The sequence below is a fragment of the Ostrea edulis genome, chromosome 4 (genome assembly GCF_947568905.1).
Source record: "Ostrea edulis chromosome 4, xbOstEdul1.1, whole genome shotgun sequence".
NCBI lineage: Eukaryota > Metazoa > Mollusca > Bivalvia > Ostreida > Ostreidae > Ostrea > Ostrea edulis.
In genome coordinates, this window is record NC_079167.1 from 47,218,800 (window position 1) to 47,242,618 (window position 23,819).

General features: G+C 35.9%; 1 protein-coding gene across 1 annotated transcript in view; it reads left to right on the forward strand.

The window, feature by feature from the left end:
- Positions 1-20,930, forward strand: part of LOC125671002 (uncharacterized) — a 139,433-nt gene extending 118,503 nt beyond the window's left edge. The window contains exons 8-14 of the mRNA XM_056162786.1: positions 18,017-18,156; positions 18,270-18,397; positions 18,518-18,688; positions 18,892-19,014; positions 19,115-19,310; positions 19,428-19,689; positions 19,781-20,930. Coding sequence (XP_056018761.1) covers positions 18,017-18,156; positions 18,270-18,397; positions 18,518-18,688; positions 18,892-19,014; positions 19,115-19,310; positions 19,428-19,689; positions 19,781-20,071 — 1,311 coding nt within the window. The 3' untranslated portion in view covers positions 20,072-20,930. The remainder of the gene's footprint in view (positions 1-18,016; positions 18,157-18,269; positions 18,398-18,517; positions 18,689-18,891; positions 19,015-19,114; positions 19,311-19,427; positions 19,690-19,780) is intronic.
- Positions 20,931-23,819: the final 2,889 nt, after the last annotated feature.

Consider the following 23,819-nt stretch of genomic DNA (forward strand, 5'->3'; position numbering starts at 1 on the left):
GGTTTTTCCGGTCTCATCCGAAGGACCGCCCTATTTAGTCGCCTCTTACGACAAGCAAGGGGTACTGGGGGCCTATTCTAACCCGGATCCTCACGGGACGAATATGTGTGATATGTTATATCGTGGTATTAAATTATCATGGATTTGTTTGATTAATTTGAAAAGTTCAACATTTGTATGACATTAGTATATTTTAAATGTCAAATTTATATGAAGTTTTTTTTTATTGATTTGCTTGGTATCAACATATTCTATTGATTTGATAGTGCATTTCTTTTAATTTGATAGTGCATTAAATTCATTTGTTCTTACAACTTACAAGGTCTTTAACTTTTATGGAATGTGATATTGTGTACATAAGATATGAGTAGATTATGAATAATCAATAGTTTTTGGATGATAAACAAATGCATTAACTGTATATGTACATTTGTAAGAAACTTCACTTGCCTGCAATCTTTGTATGATTATATTTACGTGTATGCAATCTGTGTATCATATATTTACATGTATGTAATCTGTGTGTAGTATATTTACGTGTATGTTTCTTAACATAAACTTTAAACATCTTTATAAACTTGCATTCAATTTGTATGGAGCGCCAAATTAACATAAACTCAAATAATTGAAGATATCTTCAATTATTTGAAGATATCATCAATTCAATTATTGCTCTCTTTAATTGAATTAATGCGCGCATTAAATCAATTATTGCTCTCATCAAATGAATTAATGCGCACTTCAGTTAAATTATTGCTCTTATCAATTGAATTAATGCGCGCATCAATTGAATACGCCGGTTTCGAGATACGTCCGAGTTATTTCCCTTTGAGAACTCTTGTACATAGTAAGGCGCGAAAGAATTTGTTTACACGTGGGAGTGGGACAGATATTCATCACAGCGTAAGTGAATGTACTCAGTAAGTTTCTCATACGCTGTTTGATAACCCGAATTCGACTGATACACAAACTAAGTAAGTGATAAGTATTTAGGGAGTAATTAAATACATAGAATTCTTATCCTATCACGTTATTTCGCTGGTCATAAGTACCATATCCAAGATATTTCTTGCAAATATGACATTGTTTGTATGTTTCCACTTCGGTAAAACATTTCTTTCGATAGCATTTTGTATTTCCCACATTTACATATTTAAAGAGAAGCCGCTTTTAATACATTTCATTGTCTTTCTCGTTGGCTGTATATCCACTCTGTCCCACTTAGGCATTCAAAATTCCACTTAATGCACCCCCTATACAGAAGAGTTCTTATCTCGAAACTGGCGTATTAATGAGAGCAATAATTAATTTAATGCGCGCATTGATTTAATTATTGCTCTCTTCAATTCAATTGATGCGCGCATTAATTTAATTAATGAGAGCAATAATAGATTTGATGCGCGCATTAATTCAATTATTGCTCTCTTCAATTCATTTGATGATAGCATCAATTTAGTAGAAATATTGCTCACAATAATTAATTTAGAGCTCGGTATAAATAATTTGATGATCTCTTTAATTCAATTAAAGATATCTTTAAATCATTTACAATGCTTTTGTATAAGGAATTAATGCGCGCATCAATTCTTTTAAAGAGAGAGGCACAATTCAATTAAAGATATCATTATTTCAATTGTGGATATGTTGAATTGAAGATATCTTTAATTATATAGTTGCTCTCTCTAAAAGAATTATTGCTCTCTTCAAATGAATTAAATATATCATTAATTGAACACTCCGGTGGTAGTCCCTAACTAACCATATTGGGTGCCCACTCTCTTGGCCCCTTTGGCCTTTTAGCTGATAGAGAACACATACTGAGCTTTTCTATATTTATTAGAATAACCAGACATATTTCATAACATGAAACGATTGAACTAAAATGGACATAGTACACACAGGGTGAATTGGCAGCTACGGCCGCATGTTATATGTACATGTACAAATTAAAAAATTGCAGGTCTAAAGGGATATCCGGAGTACCGACCATAGGTATTAGGGCAAACCGGTGGCCTCGTGTGAGCACGAGAGCCGACGTCCCAGACTGCGACATCAAGGGACCGAAAACGGGCCCGCCCGATCTGCTTTACCCTGTTCCACCAAATAGCCCCCCGGTGAGTCATACCAGTACCTCCCCCTGGTATTCCGGAACTGGGATCTCCCCTCCCAGTTAAGGAGGTGGAGAGGACACCAAGACTGCAGTCCTGGGTGCCCCAATTAACTTGAATCAAAACTTTTTCACGTGAGCCACTATACACAGCTTTCTACTTCATATGAACCAGTACTTGCTCATATGAGCCACATTAGTCCCTCTGTCTTTGTATGACAGATGGGCAGGGAACAACAGGCCAGATCGGACGGACACTTTCTTGTATTATATCCCCCCAGACCTGCCACAGACATCGATATGATGTACCTCCAATAACCATGAAAAACCACTACCCCCCCCCCCTAAAATGCCAGACCCAGTTAAACAGGTTGAGGGTAACAATTGCCTAGTTGATTGATGAATATGTGAAAAGCTGCCCTGATGTTGTTTAAGAAAATGTCGTTGCCCATATCCGAAAGTTGTGTTCCATCAAATCTAAATAAGCGCACGTTTCTTGCTGAGATGTTGTGATGGTTAATGACCAACCCCCCCAAATCTAACACGAACTTAAGAATTCTTTTGTTAACCTTTACACGTTTTTTGTTAATCTTACCACCTAGTTTGCCAGGAACCCCATGCCAGTATAGGCGGGGCAAGATGGAGGACCATACTAATGTAGTTTGTGGGATTAGGGCATTATATCTGAGAAATGAACACTTTATTTCCTCTACCAACTTTTTGCCAGTTAGGCCTGGGGTGACCATGTCGTTTGAACCTAGATGTATCACCATGAATCTAGGTGCAGGATACTTCCTCAGGAGGTCCATCACCAAGGGGCCAATTGTTGCCACTGCATCCCCCGTCTTTCATGCCAATGAATGTGGGCTGGTAAGTCAAGGTTTTTTCCGCCTGTGCGGTTTGATGTCGACTGACCTGCCCAAAATGGGATTGAAGACCCGAGGATCCATATTGAACAATCTGAAATATCTTTGGTTTGGTTACTTATTTGTTATGTATTGATGGCAGGGGTGTCATTACTTAAATTGTGTGTCCTGTAGTGGTCCGAGGGCTGCGAAGTGACATTACATGCGGATGTATTTCTGAAAGGCTAAAGACTTCCATCTCCCAAATGTTTGTATTTGCTGGTCGGAAAAACCCTGTAGAGTCAAGTCAGTGGCCCGACTGATTCGAAAACTATGGGTACCAAATTGACCTGGTGTACTGATAGCCTGAATTGCTTTCTGCAGTACTGCATTAAATTGGAATCTAGTCAAAGGCATAGCATTACTGTGGATGAACAGACAGTGAGTGTCTGAGGTGTGTGGCCTTATTGCTAGGAAATTGCGCATACTGTGGACTGGGCATGCGATCGAGTGGGGCTGACTCCGAATGAATATAGTGGTTTTTTTGCCCGTTTGGTCGGTTTTGGAATGAGGTATAGTAAATGTGACATGTTTGCTTTCCTCCCCCAGAGTAACATGTCGAAATTGAATGCAATGAGAATATCGGCTATTGCAGGAGTTTGCCAGAGTGAATTCGCCTACTCGGAGTAAACCAAAATAGGCCAGTGAGAAGGCGCTAGCAAAGAGTGTAGATTCGAAAGAGGATGTGCACACAAAAGGTAAATACGCTAGCAATTTTTCTAGAATGGGTAGGGTAATCGGGTACCGAGTATCTGGGGCTGTGTTGCCACGTACCAACCCTTGTAGAGCTTTTGCGACTAAGATGGAGGCAGTTGGATCCGATACCTGCCTTACTTTATGAAAATATGCCAATGCGCGTATGTATAACTGAACTGTATTTGGGGACATATGTTGGAACGACAAATATGCGATAAAGTTTAAAATTATATCTAAGGGTAACGGCCAGGAAATGGCAATGCCAAAAATCTGGGCAAATGCATGGAATTTCTTCAGTGCCGAATTGTAAGCTTTGTTGGAGTTATCAGACAGGGCGTTGTTGATGAGGCGTTGTGATTCTACCTTTAGATATCCCATATTTGGTTGGGTAGCTGGGTTGGCCACTGGTCGGCGCGGGGGGCGAGATGTCGAAATCTTCTCCACTGCGAACGAGAAATACTATCTGCTATAACGTTGCGTTTGGAGGGTATGTATTGCGCCTGGATTGTAATATTGTGTTGTAGTGTGATGAGAACCAATTTTCGAACAATTTTCATGACCCTGTGAGATTTTGAAGTAGCGGAATTAATAACCTGGACTACAGCAGAATTATCTATGTGGAAAAGAATACGTTTGTTAGCCAATTGTGGCGACCATAGCACGATTGCTACATATACCGGGAAAAGCTCAAGGAATGTCATGTCCCTAACTATGTCCGAACGACTCCAGCTGTGCGGCCAGCTTGCATGAGCCCAGCTACCTGCAAAGTAAATGCCAAACCCCCTTTTGTTCCCCCAGCGCTATCTGTGTATAATTGCAAGTACGAATCCGATGTCAATGTCGGAGAGGAAATGACCGAAATGCCGTTGAAGTTTGCTAGGAATTGTTCCCATACTCTAAGGTCTTCTTTGATGGAAGAATTGATTCTGATCTTATGGTGTGTTTTGGTAGTGCCCATAGTAGCATCAATTAAACGTCTGCAGAAGGCTCTCCCTGGTGCTACCGTTTTACATGCAAAATTTAGCAGCCCAATGAGTGACTGAAAAGATTTAAGAGTAGCTTTTTTACTGTGAAGGAAGACATGAATGCGCTGTTTGAGCAAAAGTAGCTCGTCCTGTGGGAGTCGCATGATCATATTCACTGTGTCTAGCTCTATACCTAAGAAAATAAGGGTTGTAGTTGGGTTTGTAGTTTTTTCGAGAGCAATGGGTACACCTATATCTTGGCAAATGTGTTTGAATTCTGAGAGAGTAGCTTGACACTTGTTTGAATTTGCGGAGCCCATGAACAGGAAGTCATCAAGATAGTGTAAAATGGATGGATTGCGTGTCCTATTTTGGACTATCCAATGTAATGCCGAAGCAAATCTTTCCCAGGTTGCACAGCTGACTGATGCCCCAAATGGTAGCATTTTATCGTAATAGTATTTGTTCTGAAACTTGAAACCTAAAAGTTCGAAATCTGAGGGAGCTACAGGTATTAGACGAAATGCCGATTTAATGTCCGATTTGGCTAAGTAGGTTCCAGGGCCCAAGAAGGATATGATGGCAGCGGCATCGTCAATGGATGCATAATGAACAGAACAAACTGCTGGGTCAATGAAATCATTAATAGTCATACTCAGGGAAGGATAGGTGGTGTATTAACCGAAAATCACCATCCTTTTTGGATACTAAACCTAAAGGTGAAACTTGTAGCGAGTGGAAGGGGGGTGAATCGAAAGGCCCCCCGACTCGCTGGAGCAGTACTTCTTTCTGAATTTTTTGTTGAGCTAGTTGAGGATTTAGTACTATGCTTTTTAGATTATTGGAATCCCTTGGGCGCCTTGGCCCTTGATAATGTAAACTAAAACCAGATTGAAAGCCTCTAATGAGAAAAAGTTGATCACGATAATTGTGTAGGTAATGGGCAAGTTGGTTGACATTGATGGGGGTTTTCCCAAGTGTATACAACGATTGGTAATTATTTTGTTGCCCGGCACTTTGATGCTGGATGATCTCCACCACACCCTTTGCATCTGTGGCTGAACCTACAATTTGGTGCAAACTTACAATTTATACCAGCGTTAAACAACTTGCAAAATAAGGTGTTGACCTGTGTTTTATATTGGGGATAATTGCCGAGAGACTCGCGATGCATGTTCGGGGCCGCGGAGTTTTTTCCCGAGGGTTGTGAGGGATGAGTACCGTTTGTGATATACAAGAGCCATAGCTCGGAGTTAATGATTCCCCACGAAGACTGTGGGTCAGCTTGTTTTCTCAAGCGAAACTGCTCGTCATAGCGGAACCACCCCGATGACCTGGACGCGACCAGTCTGATATCTCGCATATATTTGAGGAACTCTTGGGCTCTAGTTCTGTATTTTTCTAGCATGATACTGGTGAAAATAATGAAAGCCGATGACCATTTTTCAATTGACAGAAAGGAATTATGTTTAGGCTTGACAAGGCACATGACACCATTTCGGATTTCGATTTGGCCCTGAGTTTCAAGATGACCGTCCAGTTCCCGCGCTGACCTAAGCAGTAAGGAAATGTCGATAAATTTTCCCTCCCAAATTTGATTTTTGAGTTTTTCCGGGACATGAAAGCTGACCGGATCGAAAGAGCTATTGATTACCGAGGGTTGATACTCCGCGACTGAGAAATTGGGTCCCGCGAAGTCGACAGCCGGCGGGAAAATGTCAATGGGGGGAATAAGACATTGATGGTTTACGTCAAACTCACCTGACGGATTAGCCTGCAAGTCCTGAATGGCATGAGTGTCGTCAGTCTCTGATTGTGTGGTTCCCCCCGCTGCATTTACAACAGCGGATGCCGTGGGTATGGGCCTCGAGGAGTCGGTGGCCACGCTGTTTGGCCTACGTCTTCTCCCACGTCCCCGGGCTGGGGACACGAATTGACGGTTTCTTTCCACCTCTGAAAGTCTTGTCACCCTGGTTCGCACGGGTGGCATGATGATGGCAAATAAGGATGGAGAAGTAGTCGATAATACAGATTACACTTCGTCTAGCGAAAATTCGTGACTTGTTTGCTTGTAGACGGAAACGGAAGAGGCAAGTATTGGTCCGTTTGGTTAAGTCGTACTTGGTGTGCGTTATACGAATACGTCGTACCACAGTAAAGCCACCAAGGTGATAACACAAAAGTAATATACGCCAAAGAACTTCGGTCAATCAAGCTGGATTATTTGACATTGAATTCAAATAATCTTCATTAATTCAATTGAAGAGAGCAATAACTGAATTAATGCGCGCATTAAATCAATTATTGCTCTCATCAAATGAATTATTGCGCGCATCAATTCAATTATTGCTCTCATCAATTGATTTAATGCGCGCATTATATCAATTATTGCTCTTTTCAATTGAATTGTAGCGCGCATCAATTCAATTGTTGATATTATTAATTCATTTGAAGAGATCATTAATTCAATTAAAGCGCGCATCAATTCAGCTGAAGAATTAATGCTATCATCAATTCAATGGCAAATAAAACTCCAAATTACTCGTCCTTGATTACAGGTGGCGCACGATCCGTTAACGTCCAAGGCGTTTCTAACCTCAGATTTAAGAGAGCGTCGGAAGGACACGTTTAGATAAGAAAGTTGTTGAATATTTAGTAACGACGACGGATTACGGTTCGTAGGACCTCACTGCGCTTAGAGACGAACTTAGAAAACGCATTGCAAGACTCTCTGGGCGGAAAGGAAAGCACGTTGAGAGTTTCAGCTGCAACCGAATTTTCTCTGTCACATCGATTAAATAAAGACATTCAATACACATTTAACGTTTTTCATTATAAACTACTTCGTGATTAAGTTTACATGCTTAAGCAGTAGAATTAACAGTAGTAGTAGGTTGAATATAAAATATACAATACATCATAATTCTTTATAAGTTGTTGAATTGCATATGTTTAAAACAATAAAATGCGGACCCCCTCCCCCCCTCTCTCTTTCTCTCTCTCTCTCTCTCTCTCTCTCTCTCTCTCTCTCTCTCTCTCTCTCTCTCTCTCTCTCTCTCTCTCTCTCGCGATCGAGGATTAAGAATATCAATTATTAAATATATCCATATATCTCTGAATTTCTATTATTAAGCTGTTAAAATGTGTAGTAATAATGAATGTATATGTATAACTTCTCTTTATGAAATAAAATTCACGATAGAGAAGACACATGTATGTATACAGAGTACATATATCATACACCTTAACTTCACAGTTAACAGTTTATTTACGTGTTTTAACTTATATCACTTACGTGATGACGTCACGGTAAGTAAACAGTCCTTGCGATTAACTTTTTTATTAGTCCATAGGGCAAGCGAGAGCATAAAAATTGGCAGGTGAAATAAATTTTACTACCCCATATGCTAGGTGTACAATAAGGATTCAAAATTTCGAGTTTCTACATTTTAATTGAATATTACAATTTGGATTGCAAGTTTAAGACGGAAGTTCAAGCTTTCTTTCAACTTCTAAATTCACGTCTCCATCCATGATTTATGATTGATATACTATGAGTTGGTTGTACTCTGCGTGAAAAGCACGACTGTATCCTGCGTATAGGAATGGTTGTATCCAAATGACGTTTGTCCATGGTGTTGCAGGAAACTGATGTAGGCCTACATAATTTGACCCGTGTTTACTTTCACGTATAAGAATTTATCACGTGTATACATGTATGTACCATGACAGTTCATGATCTGAATGATTTAATACTAAAAAACATCACTTAACAAATGTAGTACACTTTTCAATTTGAATGTTCATACTTCAGATTGAAATCAAAGTTACAAGTGCATATTGAAAAACGTAATGCAATGATTTTTAAAAATAAAAACCACAATGAACAATAGGTCTACCGGGGTATGTGTGGCTTTTATTATGAACACAACATTGTATATATGACAGTGAAATTTGTATTTACTTCACTTGGATAAATTTATAGCTTTATTAATTTGCATTTAATTTTGATAAAAGGAGATATGATTCAAATTTTATTTCTAAAAAATTCAGAAACATCTTAATCTCTTGAGATGCATTTTTCTTCTGGTTTGCGCCAACAGTTAAAATAAGCTAGGACTGGTATTCGTTTCTTTGACGTATTGGACTGTACTTCCGTGGGTCAGTTGATAAACATGACATAACAACATAACTATGGTAATGAAAACTTTGATAAGTTATGAAAGTTTGACAATTTCATCCCATATTTTGATTAATTTCATACGTATTGACTATATTGAAGAATCCAGACTCGTTTTCCCTGAAATTCAAACAATATTTTACAACACGTTTTGAATTATAACAAAATTAACAATGAAAGTAAAGTGATGAAATTAATTTACAATCCAGTCATCAAAAACGAAAACAAGACCTAGGAATATTCACTGCCTTACAGTTACAGTCTGATGATAGCCACCCCTCCATTACAGTCGCGTCATCGTACCGAGTGACGACGGAAGGGGGGGGGGGGAGTGCTGTTAGCAATCGCGTTCATTCATATTTTGACGACCTTGGTTAACTCTAAAATTAATTTTTAAATGACATCTGTAATATATTTTTGTACCATACTTCGTTTATATATTGATGACTCAAATTTCCCCTGTTCGATTATAGATCTAATCTAGAAGGGGGGGGGGGTGTGAGTCATATAATTATAAGATCATTGATGACTGTATCACTAAGGATTGATAAAATTTCAGCATAAAACATTCATGTAGAATATTACGATCTACAGAGGAAATGTTTAATCACCCCCCCCCCCCCCCCCCGTAAATACTTTCTGCAACAAAGTCGTCATCTGACACTGATCTGATATCTGTGAAGTCGGACTGAACTGAAGACTGAAGTTTATAGCGCACGGCGCTGAGTGGAACTTAAAACGATCGTTGTCGCTGTCACATATGATGACAATGAACCAATTGAATTTTTTAAAAGCTTCATATCTCGGGAATTCTATCCCCGCTCCCTATTTGCACAACAAAAACCTTACAATCTCTCATAAATCTTATGTACACCGGAAGTCAACAAGGACGTAAACGAGTATTGCGCCACCTATGTTTGAAATAGGGGAAACAACTGACAAATATTCGCAATTAATGCGCGCAATAATTCAGAATTGAAGATATCATTAATTATTTGAAGAGATCTTTAATTCAATTGTTGCGACCATCAAATGAATTGATGATATATAATTATATGAAGATATCTTCAATTATTTGAGTTTATGTTAATTTGGCGCTCCATAAATTTGTAATTCTGTATTATGTAAACAGTTGGTTTTTACAGGTTAATGTAAAAAAAAAAAAAAAAAAAAAAAAAAAAAAAATCCCAGTCAGATTCGTACGTGTGATAATTTTTCAACCGCAAATCTGTACAATGGCTTTTAAAAAGCGTGATTTTGAGTGAAAAATCTATACACAAAAAGTGATACAAAATTTGTACAGAATATCAATCCTAAAATGGGTTTGATACACCTATAAATAATTTTAAAGCAATAAAAGCTGTAACTGACGGTAAATAAATTGAAAAATAAAAGAATGAATATTTAACACATTTGTGATTGAATATATATTTCTTAATAAAATCAGAATGAATCTGAAGCAATAAACCCGTCAAATGAGCAGAAAATGTAGATTCATGAATCATTATCAGTAATTTATGCTCGTAATCTCCGATGTGCATTGACCTTGGAGGTCACCATATTGGAAAAAAAAGCGAAAGAGAGGCACTGAGTACGCGTCAGATTTGTAAACAATTTAAGCTTAAAATGCTAATTTTATAGAAAATTCATTATCAAAATTTCATTTGAGTGGCACATTTGCGTAATTATTGCTTTCATACACTTATAGCACTTCTTGTCATTCATGAAACGATGTAATATTTTAAACGCAACCTGTAGTTACTCACGTCATTTTCCATCTTTGTATATGCCTCGGTCTCAGCAACCCGATTATGTTCGGCAGTCATCGTCCTCATGTCCATTACATGTATATATAAGACGCAATAGCGGTTTATACGAAACGTTCATTGTAGGTATGCCCTCAAAACAATATTTGCTTGTTTATTTTGCTGATTTTTTTTCCAGATCTTGGGGATTATATTAGTTATACCGATAGGAGTTAATTGATGCATAATTGGATAGTTGAAAAATGCCGTCAGTTACAGCTTGTATTGCTTTAAGTATACAGAAATGCTGGAAGATATTTTTAAGAATTCCACAAGTGGTAATTAAACAGAATTATCTCATGAATATAGCATTTAATGTTACCAATTTGCTTTCATCATTTCCAATTTTATAATCATATAATTATACATTGCATTTGCAAGAACAGAGAAAATTCGGGTGATCACATTTGGCGACACAATTAACTTGCGGTGTACGCCTTTAATGTACAGGCGTTACAACGTGAATGGGGTTGAAAAAGTGTGCAATTTAGTGTACAGTCTGTCCATATCACATGTATATTAAATAAATCGGTCATCTTTTATAGTTTTGCCTATAATCTTAGTTACCATGGGCGTTTTCAAAACCAGTTTATGGACGAATTTGTTGCTCATAAACTGGTTACGGTTTTGGTTTATGAGTTTGAAACTAGTTTTCAAACCAGTTTTGGTTTCAATCTGGTTTACAGCGAAGAAACAAATGAACAGTTTAAATCACAAATATGGCGTCTAGAAGACACAAACTAGCATGGACATCTCTAATCCTTCATAATACATTACTAGAAAGCGATGATACGGAAGATCCTGAAGTTGGGGCTATCTCAAATCCAAATGCAAACATCAATGTGCTCTTCTCTGATGAGCCTGGTCCCTCAACATCGGATCAGAGTCCCTAGATTTCCTTTTTATGTTGAGGAGGTAATTCCCCAGTATACCGAGCATCATTTCAGACAAAGATTTAGAATGAGTCAAGAAACTTTTACATCCCTCTTGTCAATATTTGAAGAATTTAAAGACAAAACAATAATATCAATGGAAAAACAATTATTCATTTTCATACGTTACCTAACAACTCAAATGACAATACAAGCCATTGCTGACCAATTTGGAGTATGTGAATGTACAGTATTTGGTATCGTGAAGCGTCTTGTTAATATTGTTTGTCGAGAATTTCTAAAGCAATACATAAAATGGCCAGTTGGTGAACTTTCCATTTATTTTCAAAATCAGTTTTGAACCAGTGTCAAACCAAAACCATTTTTTTTTTTCATTTATCGGTCTTAAACTAAGACTAGTTTCTAAAAAATTTGCAACCACCTCCGGGTGCGGTTTCGGCTGTTTTAACTCTGTTCAACATGGAGACTGCAGAAGTTTTGATACTGGAGTGCGGCACTTGTCTCCAACAGTTTGATCGTATCAAGCAATTTACTGATCACCCTTGCTGTGAAAAATTCATTACAATGAATTCAGAATATATAACAGACATAATGCGTTTCACAAGATTGAAAAGTGACACCTCGCACACTCCGAATATCCCTGGAAATATACATGTATCTGCAGTTGTATGTAGCATTAGCTGGGTAGAAACATATTGCCTCTTTTCGTAATGTTTGGATGTAGGAGTTATCGTTCGTGTGGGACGGTCTATATGAACTTCCGGTAAAGAGTATACATAGCACCCAAATACAAACATTTACATTTTATGGTATGGATTCGCTTATCTCCTAACACTGCCGTGGGATACATCACAGATTTCCAAAAATTGCAAATACAAATATTTTCTCGAGTAAGTCATTTAAAAGTAGCCACAAACTCAAAGTTTCACAACTTGTGCGGCGGTCAGCTCCATTCTAACAGATAACACATCAGACATTAAAGATATAACGAATTTGTATTCAGGTTGGCACAGGAAATCGAATGCATTTCCTAAATTCATATCCACCCCTTAGGATAATCTTCGGTTTACGGCGCATGATTATTTTGCGTACAGTTGAGGTCTTATTAAATATCGCTGTTCAAAGATTTTTGTATTTAAACTATATTTTATTCTCAAAGTGAATGGGATCGGGCAGCAGGCATAGCCTATTTAAGCCCTCTAAAAGATTGCATCGGATCCGAGGTCAAAATTCTATAATAATGTACTATAAAAATGAAAATAAACTGTAAAAATATAATAAAAATCATAACATATTATCCCACTAATAATCTTATTAAGGCAAACACCCCACCCCCCAACTAAGTAAACATTGTACGCTGTATGTCTGGACATACCAGAGGTGCAAGCACGGAAAATCTTGTTTATGAACACAGTAATATTTAGTTAGTAGGGATGACAATGGGTGAAAATTTGGTAACCAATTAGTCGTAAATTCTTTTGACCGATTACATGTAATTAACCAGTTAATCGTTAAAAATTATAATTCTCAATTACTGTATTATTTTATTTCATTTTAGTCCTCATTGTCCCAATATTTTTTCAGAGAGCTACAGTTTGCAGCTAGAAATATATTTGACATAAATCGACAATTGTTTTTAAACTGTGGTTTTTACACAATAAGCCTTTTCACGATAAATCTCGCACATGCGCACAAACGCTTCCGGACGGCAAACTACATTGTTTACATTGGTGACCTGATAACAACTATGTCAAAGCGGAAAACTTTAAACAAGTTAAAAGTAAATTCGTTGCGAAAGCTTGCTACAGAGTATGGTATTGATGTCAGTAAGAAGAAAAAAGATCTCATACAGGAATTGCTAATATGCCAGACGTCAGCATCTGTTTTTAACACCGATCGTGCAGCAAGATTCGGCTGTAGGATCGTTGACACTACCCTTTCAAGACAGTTTACCACCTTTCAACGCAGTAGTTTATGACTCTCCAGACCACTGTTACATTCCGAAAATAACATTCGGTGATATTTACAGTTTTTTAATCGAAAGACCTTCACCATATGAGGGTACAGTAAAAAATTTCAAGGGCCTAGACAGATCTGTTATGCATTTCGAAGCTGGTGACGTCCAAGATATTAAGGTGTCACTGATAAGGGATAAAATAATATTGTATAAATTTGTATTTCTAGAAAAAGGTTTCACACTATAAACTCTAATTAACATCTTTAAACATGTATTTTACATGTTTTAAAATACATGTACATGTTTGTAATGAAAGAGCTATGTAGTCATGGTATTTTAAAGAGCTTGTCTACGAGAAAACCATGCAAATATATAAAAATGAAGGAAATGGTGGTCATCAATATCATTTCTAATCATTTATATCATTGGAGTATATGGTTGGAATAATTATAATTTGAGGTCAATTTATTGATAGGTCGTTTCTAGTTTTAGTAACAGCGCATTCTGTATTTACACGTGGATTAGTCTTTGAACACAAGAAAAATCCTTCAATATTAGGATTTTATTTTTTCAAAAATGCAAATCAATTCTGAAGACTTATGAAAAGAATGGATTTTTTATGATATTTCCATGTAAACCATTTATGGAGAAATCATGTTTGACATCATAAGTGTCCATATAGAGATTACATGGAGCCTGTAATTTGGCATTGTGCCAAACTTTTTCATTTTGTGTTATATGGTCAATTTTGAAATAAGTGTTGCTGCAAAAGTAACGCTTAAATTTCTTTAAAAGTGTATAATACTTGAATATAAAATCCTTGTCTGTAAAATATAAAAAATTGTACTTTGGACTTTTGGCCGTTCATTTCCAATTAAAATTTAAAAATTGACAAAAATGAATATTTTTAAGCATTTAAAATTATCTTTTTAAAGATTTAAAATCTGTGATATTAGATGCATAAATTGTTTGGAAATTTAATTTTATTGATAGATTTAACATTTTCTAATAAATAAGTCCCAGTAATCTACTATTTTATATGAAAAAGGGGGTCTTTTAATGAAATAGACCTGTTGCTGGAATTACCTCCCCTTTGATGCAATCTTCATACGTAGAAGGTACAAAATGATAGCAATATTATGGAATGTTATGATTCCAACTTGAAATGGGATTTGAGAATTTGTACATCATGTTTATGTGATATCAGTGAAAAACATAGCAGTATCTGTGAATGTAATCCAGAAATTTCTAAATATTGGCAGGGTTTAAAAACTGCAAACTAGTACCAGTGGTGAGGCATTTTGTCATTGAAGAATTGAAAGCTTTCTTTCCTTGATAATTCATGCATTAATCGAGAATGCTTAGATGTTATGTGGAGGAAATCAAAGAAAATATGCATCTATAGTCAGTCCAGATGGAACATGTGAGGATCTAGTGCAGCAGCCCCCCCCCCCCCCGAATTTGCAAAATGTATTTACCATCATGATTGATGAAAAAATTTGTTATCAGTTTACATATATGCACTAAGTAATGAGGGCAGGACAAAATAACAAAAGTGTGAAATAAAAATGCATAACGTGTTCTCAATTAAGAATGTATACTGTAACAGTTTGCTCGGTATCTTTCTTCTACAGTGATCAATGTAACAGTAAGACATACTCAATGTTTAATCATAGGTTACGATTCAACATGCCAAAATTTACACCTTTCTCTATTTTACCAACAACAAATAGCTTCGGGTTGTGTTAAAAGTAATTTTTAGGGAGGTTGGGGGGTTCTATAAAAAATTTGCCACCCACCCACACCCTCCGCCCTGGTGATGAGTGCCAACTACGGGGCCTCTCCACCTAGCTATACTGTATGTGTTTAGACAGGACAGGCTATACCAGTCGGGTCAGGTATAAACAGTACATTTCATTACAAATTATATTTCCAATTATTACAAGCGAATTTCTTTACTTTTGTGCGAATTCGGACGTTATTATTATCTGACTTTCATCTTCGGTGCAATTTATGTGATTACTGTCAGTTAGTATTTAAGCTATATTTCATTTGTACCTGTAATGGTTTTAGGAGTGGAGTGGGAATGCAAAGAATATTTCTGTATTTAGATGTATTCAACATTATTGATTATTTTATGATTTTAACAAGATCATTCACTATCTAAGAGCATTTACCATTACCACCCCTCTCCTCTCAGTATAATGTTTATAATCATTAATTTCCGGTATTGAATATGGCTGCTTCGAACCCTTTCGCATGAATTTATTATGTAGAATAATACGCTACATGTAAGAATAAAAAAAAAAAGACAAGAAAAGAACATGCACATTCTTTTTAGCTCACCGGGACGACTATCCGGAGAGCTACGTGTATTGTAATGACCCCAGTGTTTGCGTCGGCGCCACTTTAAGGAAACACTTTAACCTGGGTTATATCTTCTAAACCAAGGGGGTAGGGTTTTGATATATCCCTTATTGATTCCCCTTGAATAACCTTTGATGTGGTACCAAGACTTGTGACCTTGACCTATGTTTTTTTTTAAAAACGTCAACCTGGGCTATGTCTTTTGAACCAATAGGGATAAGGCTTTGATATTTTACATATATAGATGCCTCATGAAGAGACCTTTCTTTTGGTTTGACCTAACGACCTTTGCTTGAACTTTGACGTACTGTTCAAAAACTTTATCTTGGTTATATCTTTTGAACCAAGAGTGATATATCTTTGATGTTTCAAACATAGATGTCATTTCTTTTGTTGCCAGAACTGTCAACGTCGACCTTGGACTTTGACCTATTTTTCAAAAACTTTTAACCTTTTGAACAAACGGTTAGGTACAGTCATCTGACAACTCTTGTTTATATGCACATATTAAGCATGTAAGTTTTATTGTTTAAGGGTTGCTGCTCAATTTTTTTCTGGGTACTTCATTTGTTAAAGTTTGATGACATCTAAAAATTCCTAACCACAAAGTACTTTTTATCTAATATATTGTACCTGACAACTTCATATGACGTGTTAACTGTCCCGAGGAAAAGATAAAGATTTGGGTATTATATTCTGGATATTAAGTTCTGTCTTCACACAAGTTTTACCTTTGAACTTAAAGCACGTCAGTCTTTAAATTGGTCTAAATGTTACTATGGCAACAGTTTTATTTGTTTTAGAATATCAATATTGTGACTCTCATACAACTTTTCAAAAGTTACATTGTTGTCGGGCTTAGTATTTGCGATTGAGTTTGATTATTTCAGAATGTTTTCAATAACCAGTCAGATTTTAAAAAAAAATAGATTTATCCTTATTGTATCCATGGGAAAAGCAAATCTATGAAGAAATATGATCCAATTGCTTGCGGTACTAGTATATTTAAGTCTCTGTAGGACCACAATGTAAACTAGTCATTTGTACTAATCGTGCTATCCTGTCTAAATAAAGAATTTATTATATATAGCATATAAATTGGCATGAAATTTGTTTTTAAAAATTGCATTTTAAAAGTACACAAATATCAATTGTGTTAAATTACAACTATTCATACGATGCATATTATTTTTTTTAAAAACGTTATTTTTTCAAATTTTGCAATCTGTCACCATGGCAACCAGGACCCATAGCAACAAAAAATGATTGATACATACTTCTGGTCATCTGATGTGAAATCATAAAATTATATAAGACTTAATAAGATAACAAGGACCATGTATGGCAAACAGGTTTAGGTGGCTACCAGAATAAAAGCTCTACAAGCAGGAAAAAATGCCCAACTTGAAGTATTAATATATTTACTATAATCGAGAGTCCAAAGACATATTTTTGATATATCGTAAATATACTTCTCCTCTTTAAGATGAAAGTAATTTTGAATAAATCAACGCGTTACTTTTTGACTACTAGTTGATTCAAAAGTTATCATTTTCTGCAATTTATCAAAATCTGGAATCGTGCCAAATTTGTGACCTTTGTGCACTTAAACGGAAGTAAAATTTTAGAATCCCACTAAACAATATGAATATGTATATCCAGTTGTTTTACAAACTGTGTCATTTTTAAAAATCCATTTTCAATAACCTGTTAGAATTTTTAAATAGAAAGGGTAAAATATACATAATTTTACCCTTTTGTCAGAACAAAAGTGCTATTTTTAGTAACATGGCTGCAAATCCCTATCCAATGACTACACCCCCGAAAAAAATATGCCAAAGTATTTGATATTGATGTACTTTATTACACTCAAAATATGTTGTTGATCCGACAGCCTTGCTTCCATCACATTTTGCATGGTTTTCTTGTAGACAAGCTCTAAAAGACAGTTTTAAAATGAAGATGGCATGTGAATATTTTTGGTGTAATATTGAAGTCTTTTTATTTTTATTTTTTAGTGATGATCATTTGTTTATTGTGTTCATATGCATATAAATTATTAAAATTGTCATATTGTGTTATCATAAAACTGTAGGAGTTGTAAACTGGGGTCTTTCAAATACTCTTTATTTGATTTTTAGATAAATTCCTCAATACTGTACATCAGAGCTAAGTGTCAGGCTTCAATGAAGAAACATCACTACCAGGTGTACATTTGCATCTCTCGAAATGGACAGTCAGGGACAAGTATCCATCATGGATATTGTCAATGTCCTGTGGGGTAAGCATTTTCAGAGTTACTATAAGGAATTTTTTTACTTGTTCGATTTCTTCTTAAATATTGGTACAAATGTATATTATCTCAAGTCTAGGATATATGTATTTTCAAATTAGGCTGGGGCAGAGCTGTAGTCATATTGGAAGCTTACTTTTTGCATTGAGCCATGCCAAACCCCAGGAAAGCTGCACAAGTATGCCTTGCAAATGGGTGGTACCCACAGGAAGGTCTAACAAACCCAACGGTAAGTAGATTATTAAGTAAGTAAATTTGATTTATAGTCTGACAATTTACAGATAACCAAATAAACATATGAACTTTGTAGCACTTTAACAGACTAGTAATAGAAAACCCATATAAACAGGTCCACTAGAAACCTTGAACCAAAGGAAGTCAAAAGAGGATAAGACAGACAGCGACACCAATGACACAGAGGATACTTCATTTGACCCTCGCCATACCACTCACAGAGACTTTGACTTAAATGCTACACTCCTTCAGTTGAGAAATTTGAAGGAAATTTTTCCAAGTACAGGTACATGAATAGTAATTGGCATTTATCTTGAAAACTTTCATTCTAAACACTTTTTTTTCTATTAATAAATATCAGCTAGTGTCTCAGTTAGGAAGGAAAATGTAAAGACAACAAACTGTCAATTACTTGAAAGACACAGTACAGACTTCGAAATTGTTTTCAGGTTCTATGATTTTAATTTTGCTAACAAAATGATATTTCAGGTATGAGTCATTTGTGGAACATCCCAAATGATGTCCCCGTAGCTGAGAGGGAGATAGAGGTGGAAACATATGAAGATCCATTAAACACGGCATCCAAAGCACTGATCTTGTCAAAGGAGAATTGTAAGAAAAAAATGTAGAAATAACAATGTAGAAATAATGAAAAAATATATATGAATATCTACCATGGCTATAAGATTCATTTATAAACATATCATTAAAGTGTCAATCCTAATTTCAATTGATGAAAATCTGAGCGCCTATGTAGAGGAAAGGACAAGAGGTCAACGATCATGTTCCCTTTGGAGTGAACTCCACAAAGGGAGAATCACGAGTTCTCTCTTTGGTGTCATTTTAAGTGCTGGACTTAACCCCAGGAACCTTGTGGACCAAATTATTAATGGGTCCAGTTTGCAAAGGTTTAGAAATTAAAATATTTACTATTATAAACATGAATTTACTATAATAATTCAGTATTTCAACTAGCTTCTATTTTTACATATGAATTATACTGCATATTATTCTTTATATCAAAGATATCAAACACTTCCTCGTCCAGTCCAGTGGGGTGTAGACCATGAGAAAGAAGCAGTGAAAGACTACTTGACTCTGCAGAATACAGTCTCTGATGTGACAGTGGAGGCATCTGGGCTTACCATTTACCCATCTCATGCATTTTTAGGTGCAAGCAGTGATGGATGGGTAAATGATAAGTCCATGTCCATGGGAAATCAAAGAGGGGTGTTAGAGATTAAGTGCCCATACTCAATCTCTAATGAAGTAATTGTGGAAAAAGAGGTAATTTTTCATGGTATTAATGTCTTTGATTCTGTCAGTTTGTTAAAGTTATTATCATATATTTTTTTTAACATTTTATTATTATTTATAGGTCCATGAGCTAGCTGGGAAAGGGGGGTTTTGTTTGGAGGATACCCCAGAAGGACCAAGACTGAAACGAAATCATAAATATTACGCTCAGATTCAGGGTGAAATGGCAATAATGGGGTGTCCGTGGGATGATTTTGTTGTCTGGACAGCAGCCAAAGACAGCAACTGTTTTATAGAGAGAATTTATTTTGACTCTGAATTTTGTACACACATGATGCCAAAACTTGTAGAATTTTTTGTTCATCATATTTTGCCTTTTTATTCTGAAAATGAATTAGCTCACCTGAACTGAAGGCTAAAGCAAGCTTTTCTAATTGAAGGGTGTCCGGTGTCTGTCTGTCTTGTGTATTCTGTTAACTTTTCACATTTTTAACTTAAAAATCTTCTTCTCAAGAACCACTGTGCGAGAAAAGATATAACCTTTATGAAAGCTTCATTACAGAGACTTAAGTTCGCTCAAATCATAACCCCCGGCTTAATGCAGTACCACAACAGCCTTAAAGCGGATCAAAGTTATATATACCATATGGATACACAGGGAGTATATTTAATAATCTCAAGAACAGCAAATTCATGATCAGTCAAAGCAATATGGAAACATCTTTAGTTAGTGTAGATTCAAGTTTCTTCATATAATGACCCCTGGGGGTAGTTTTAAACCACTTATATATTCAAACTTTTCAATATAAATGTACTAATTTCTGCTTTTCTCTATAGAAAGTGCTCAGGTGAGCAACTGGCCTATGGGCCTGTTTTTATTTTAATTTAGAGTTCATGTCTTTAAATTTCTTTATACAGGTTCACAAAAATCCAGACAAATGCCCACCCCCCACCCCCTAAAAAAGAAACCAAAACTACTGTCGACAGGGTGTATTTTAATTTGATGATGGCAAAAATAATGCAATTTTATAAGAAATATAACATACATGTTATACACTTTGTATGTAAAGTTTCAAGTACAGCAGCACATGAATTGTTGTCCAAAAAAAATTACTTCTGTACCTCTAAATGATAAAAACGAAAGAAAATCAATATGGATTTAGGTTATATTCATTTCTTTAATGCTTTGGCACATTGGTTAAAACACTTTGCTCATCTTAAAGTTTTTTCGTTACATGAATTCTAATTGATTTAATAAATGCATCAATGATTTTCAGATATTTAAACACATGTTCATAAACTCCATAAGCTCTTAACTTGGTGTACAAAATATATATCATATACTAAATAAATGTATATTCATAAGATCAACATATTTAACACAAACATACATTCAAAGACAAAAAATTTGGCTTCTCTTGCCAAAATATAAGCCCTCTGGCACACAGTTGCTGCAAATTTGCAGCAGTTTGCCGCAACTAGTTGTAGCACATTTGCCGCAAGTATACTTTTCGTATGCAAATTTTTCCTCTGGCACACAGTTTGGGGCACAGTTGCGGCACACACTTGCTGCACACTTCTGGCACACAGTGTACGGCATATTTGCCGCAAGTATACTTTTCGTATGCAAATTTTCCCTCTGGCACAGTTTGCCGCAAACTTGCGGCACACACTTGCTGCACACAGTGTGCGGCATATTTGCTGCAAGTATACTTTTCGTATGCAAATTTTTCCTCTGGAACACAGTTTGCGGCAAACTTGCGGCACACTTTTCCTGCAGACTTCTGGCACACTGTTCAGGGTTGGGCGGTTAAAACCGCCCCCGGTTTTAACCAGCGGTTTTAACCGGTTTTAACCGTCCCGGTCAATACTCCCTTAGTGGTCAATACTGGTCAATTGAGATTTAAACTGTCCATTTTCCTATTTTTGTACATTTTTTGCAAAGATAAATTAAGTCTTTTCATTATAATATATGGATCAATTGGTTATCAATAATTTTCATTAGATAATTAGATGTAATTTCATAAGTTTAATATCAGGGCCGTAAATTAACCTTCAATTTGGAGGAGGCAGGAAATTAGGCTGGGGTCTGGGGGCCGCCCAGGCCCCCAGACGCTGAGCACATTTTGTGCACACTGAACACGTTTCGTGCAAAATCCTTGATTCTAGGGCCTTCTAAGATGTTACTTGACTAACTCATTCTAAAAGAAAGATTTGGAATGCTTTTTAAGGGCGGTATCATGTTCTTAGTTATTGGAAACAACATAAATTCTAATGAACTTTAAATTTTAATTTTTTTTGGCTCAAAAGTTGGAGGAGGCAGCTGCCTCCTCCGCCTCCATGTAATTTACGGCCCTGAATATATTTGGTTTGCTGAAACTGTGATCATAATATCTTCAGAACTATAAAAGAGGGTCACATGTAGCATAACTAGACAATAGGATCTGCTTATACATGTACCTGGACAGATTAAGAATAACAGGTAGCTGGACATTAAATAAACACAGTGATTTAATATGAATAGGGTGACAGGTGCTGTAGATAAACAATGTGTTGCAATGTACAGAGCAGGAGAGGTACCTGAGCTCAGGGAACAGAGTTGACAGGTGTTAATTAGCATACTCTGGGACCAGAGAGAACCAGTGTACATGTTATTGTTATGAAAACATCACCAACACACCCCCTCAAATGTTTATTTAACAGTTAAATGAAGATTTGAAACAATAGGTAGTTCTTGATAAACTAAAGAATTTGATCAGAAATAGAAAACACTTTCCCCATCATACTATCTATGGCTTCAACAAAACATAGTTTAGGAAATACCACAATTTTCCTCTCACATTCACTTCTTGACCTGCTAAGAGACACAATCATGAAGCCTAGAGATCCTATTTGGAATTTCTATGATATTGTTGAGGACAACAAGACCACAGCAAGATGTAAAGACTGCAATGCTGTTGTCAGTGCCAAAGTAATACGGCTACAAATTTTTAAATTTTTACAATAAACTTTTACATCTTCCCCAATTTAACAGAGTCATTTACATTATTTATTTAATATTATGACTTGCAAGTATATTATAAACTGATAGTGCATGTTATGAATTACAGTATTTACCATAATGGCCACTGAAACATTTAAAATAACCAACAACACAGACTATAATGACCAAACAATTTTCAATCAACCGGTTTTAACCAGTATTGACCACCGGCCCGGTCAATACTCATATTGACCACTTTTTTGCCAACCCTGACACTGTTTGCAGCAAACTTCTGGCACTGTCTGCTCGAAATTAAGGGATCCTATATAAACTGTCATTACAAAAACACAATAACAATTCAATTAATATAATTTCAAGAACAATGACATATCAAATAATTAACATATTCAAAAATACTAATTAAAATTTTTTTTATTCAAAAACAGAAATGACCGGGTTCTTGTAAAATATGTTATCTATCATAGGAACAACAGTAGAAACATACTGGAAAAATGACAAAGGTAGAATTTTTCAACAACAACAAAAAAAGTTAAAAAAGAGAAGCATTTTTAAATGTTACATGTATATCTTCAATGTTTTTATAACATCTATAATGTACAGGGTGTGGAAAATGTTCAAAGCTGAATCGGTTACATAAAGTACCATGCTTAAAAAGGACTAAGTTCAACATCACCATGCACATGTAAATTTTTCAAAGAATGCCTGATCACTTCCAAAAAGACGCAGGCACATTTACAATGCTTCCATAACAGCTGTTCAAGGTCTGAAGGATGTCAAATAAATGCTGTAAGAGGAGTTGATTACAAAAAATTGGTACCAACTATTCAGGAAATGCTTTAAAAAAAATGACAAAGTTCAACTAAATGTAATTTTTTTGAAAAAAGTCTGAACACTTTCAAAAAGACACATGCACATCTTCAATGTGTTCATAACTGTTCAACGTTTGAGGAATGTCAAGTTAGAGGTATATGAGGAGTTGATTACACAAAATAGGAACTGTCGATTAAAGAAATGCTTAAAAAATGACGAAGTTCAACTACATGTAAATTTTTCGAAAAATGTCTGATCACTTTCAGGCACATGCACATCTTCAATGTATCCCTAACAACTGTACAAAGTTTGAGGAACATCAAGTGAGAGATGTGAAAGAATTGAT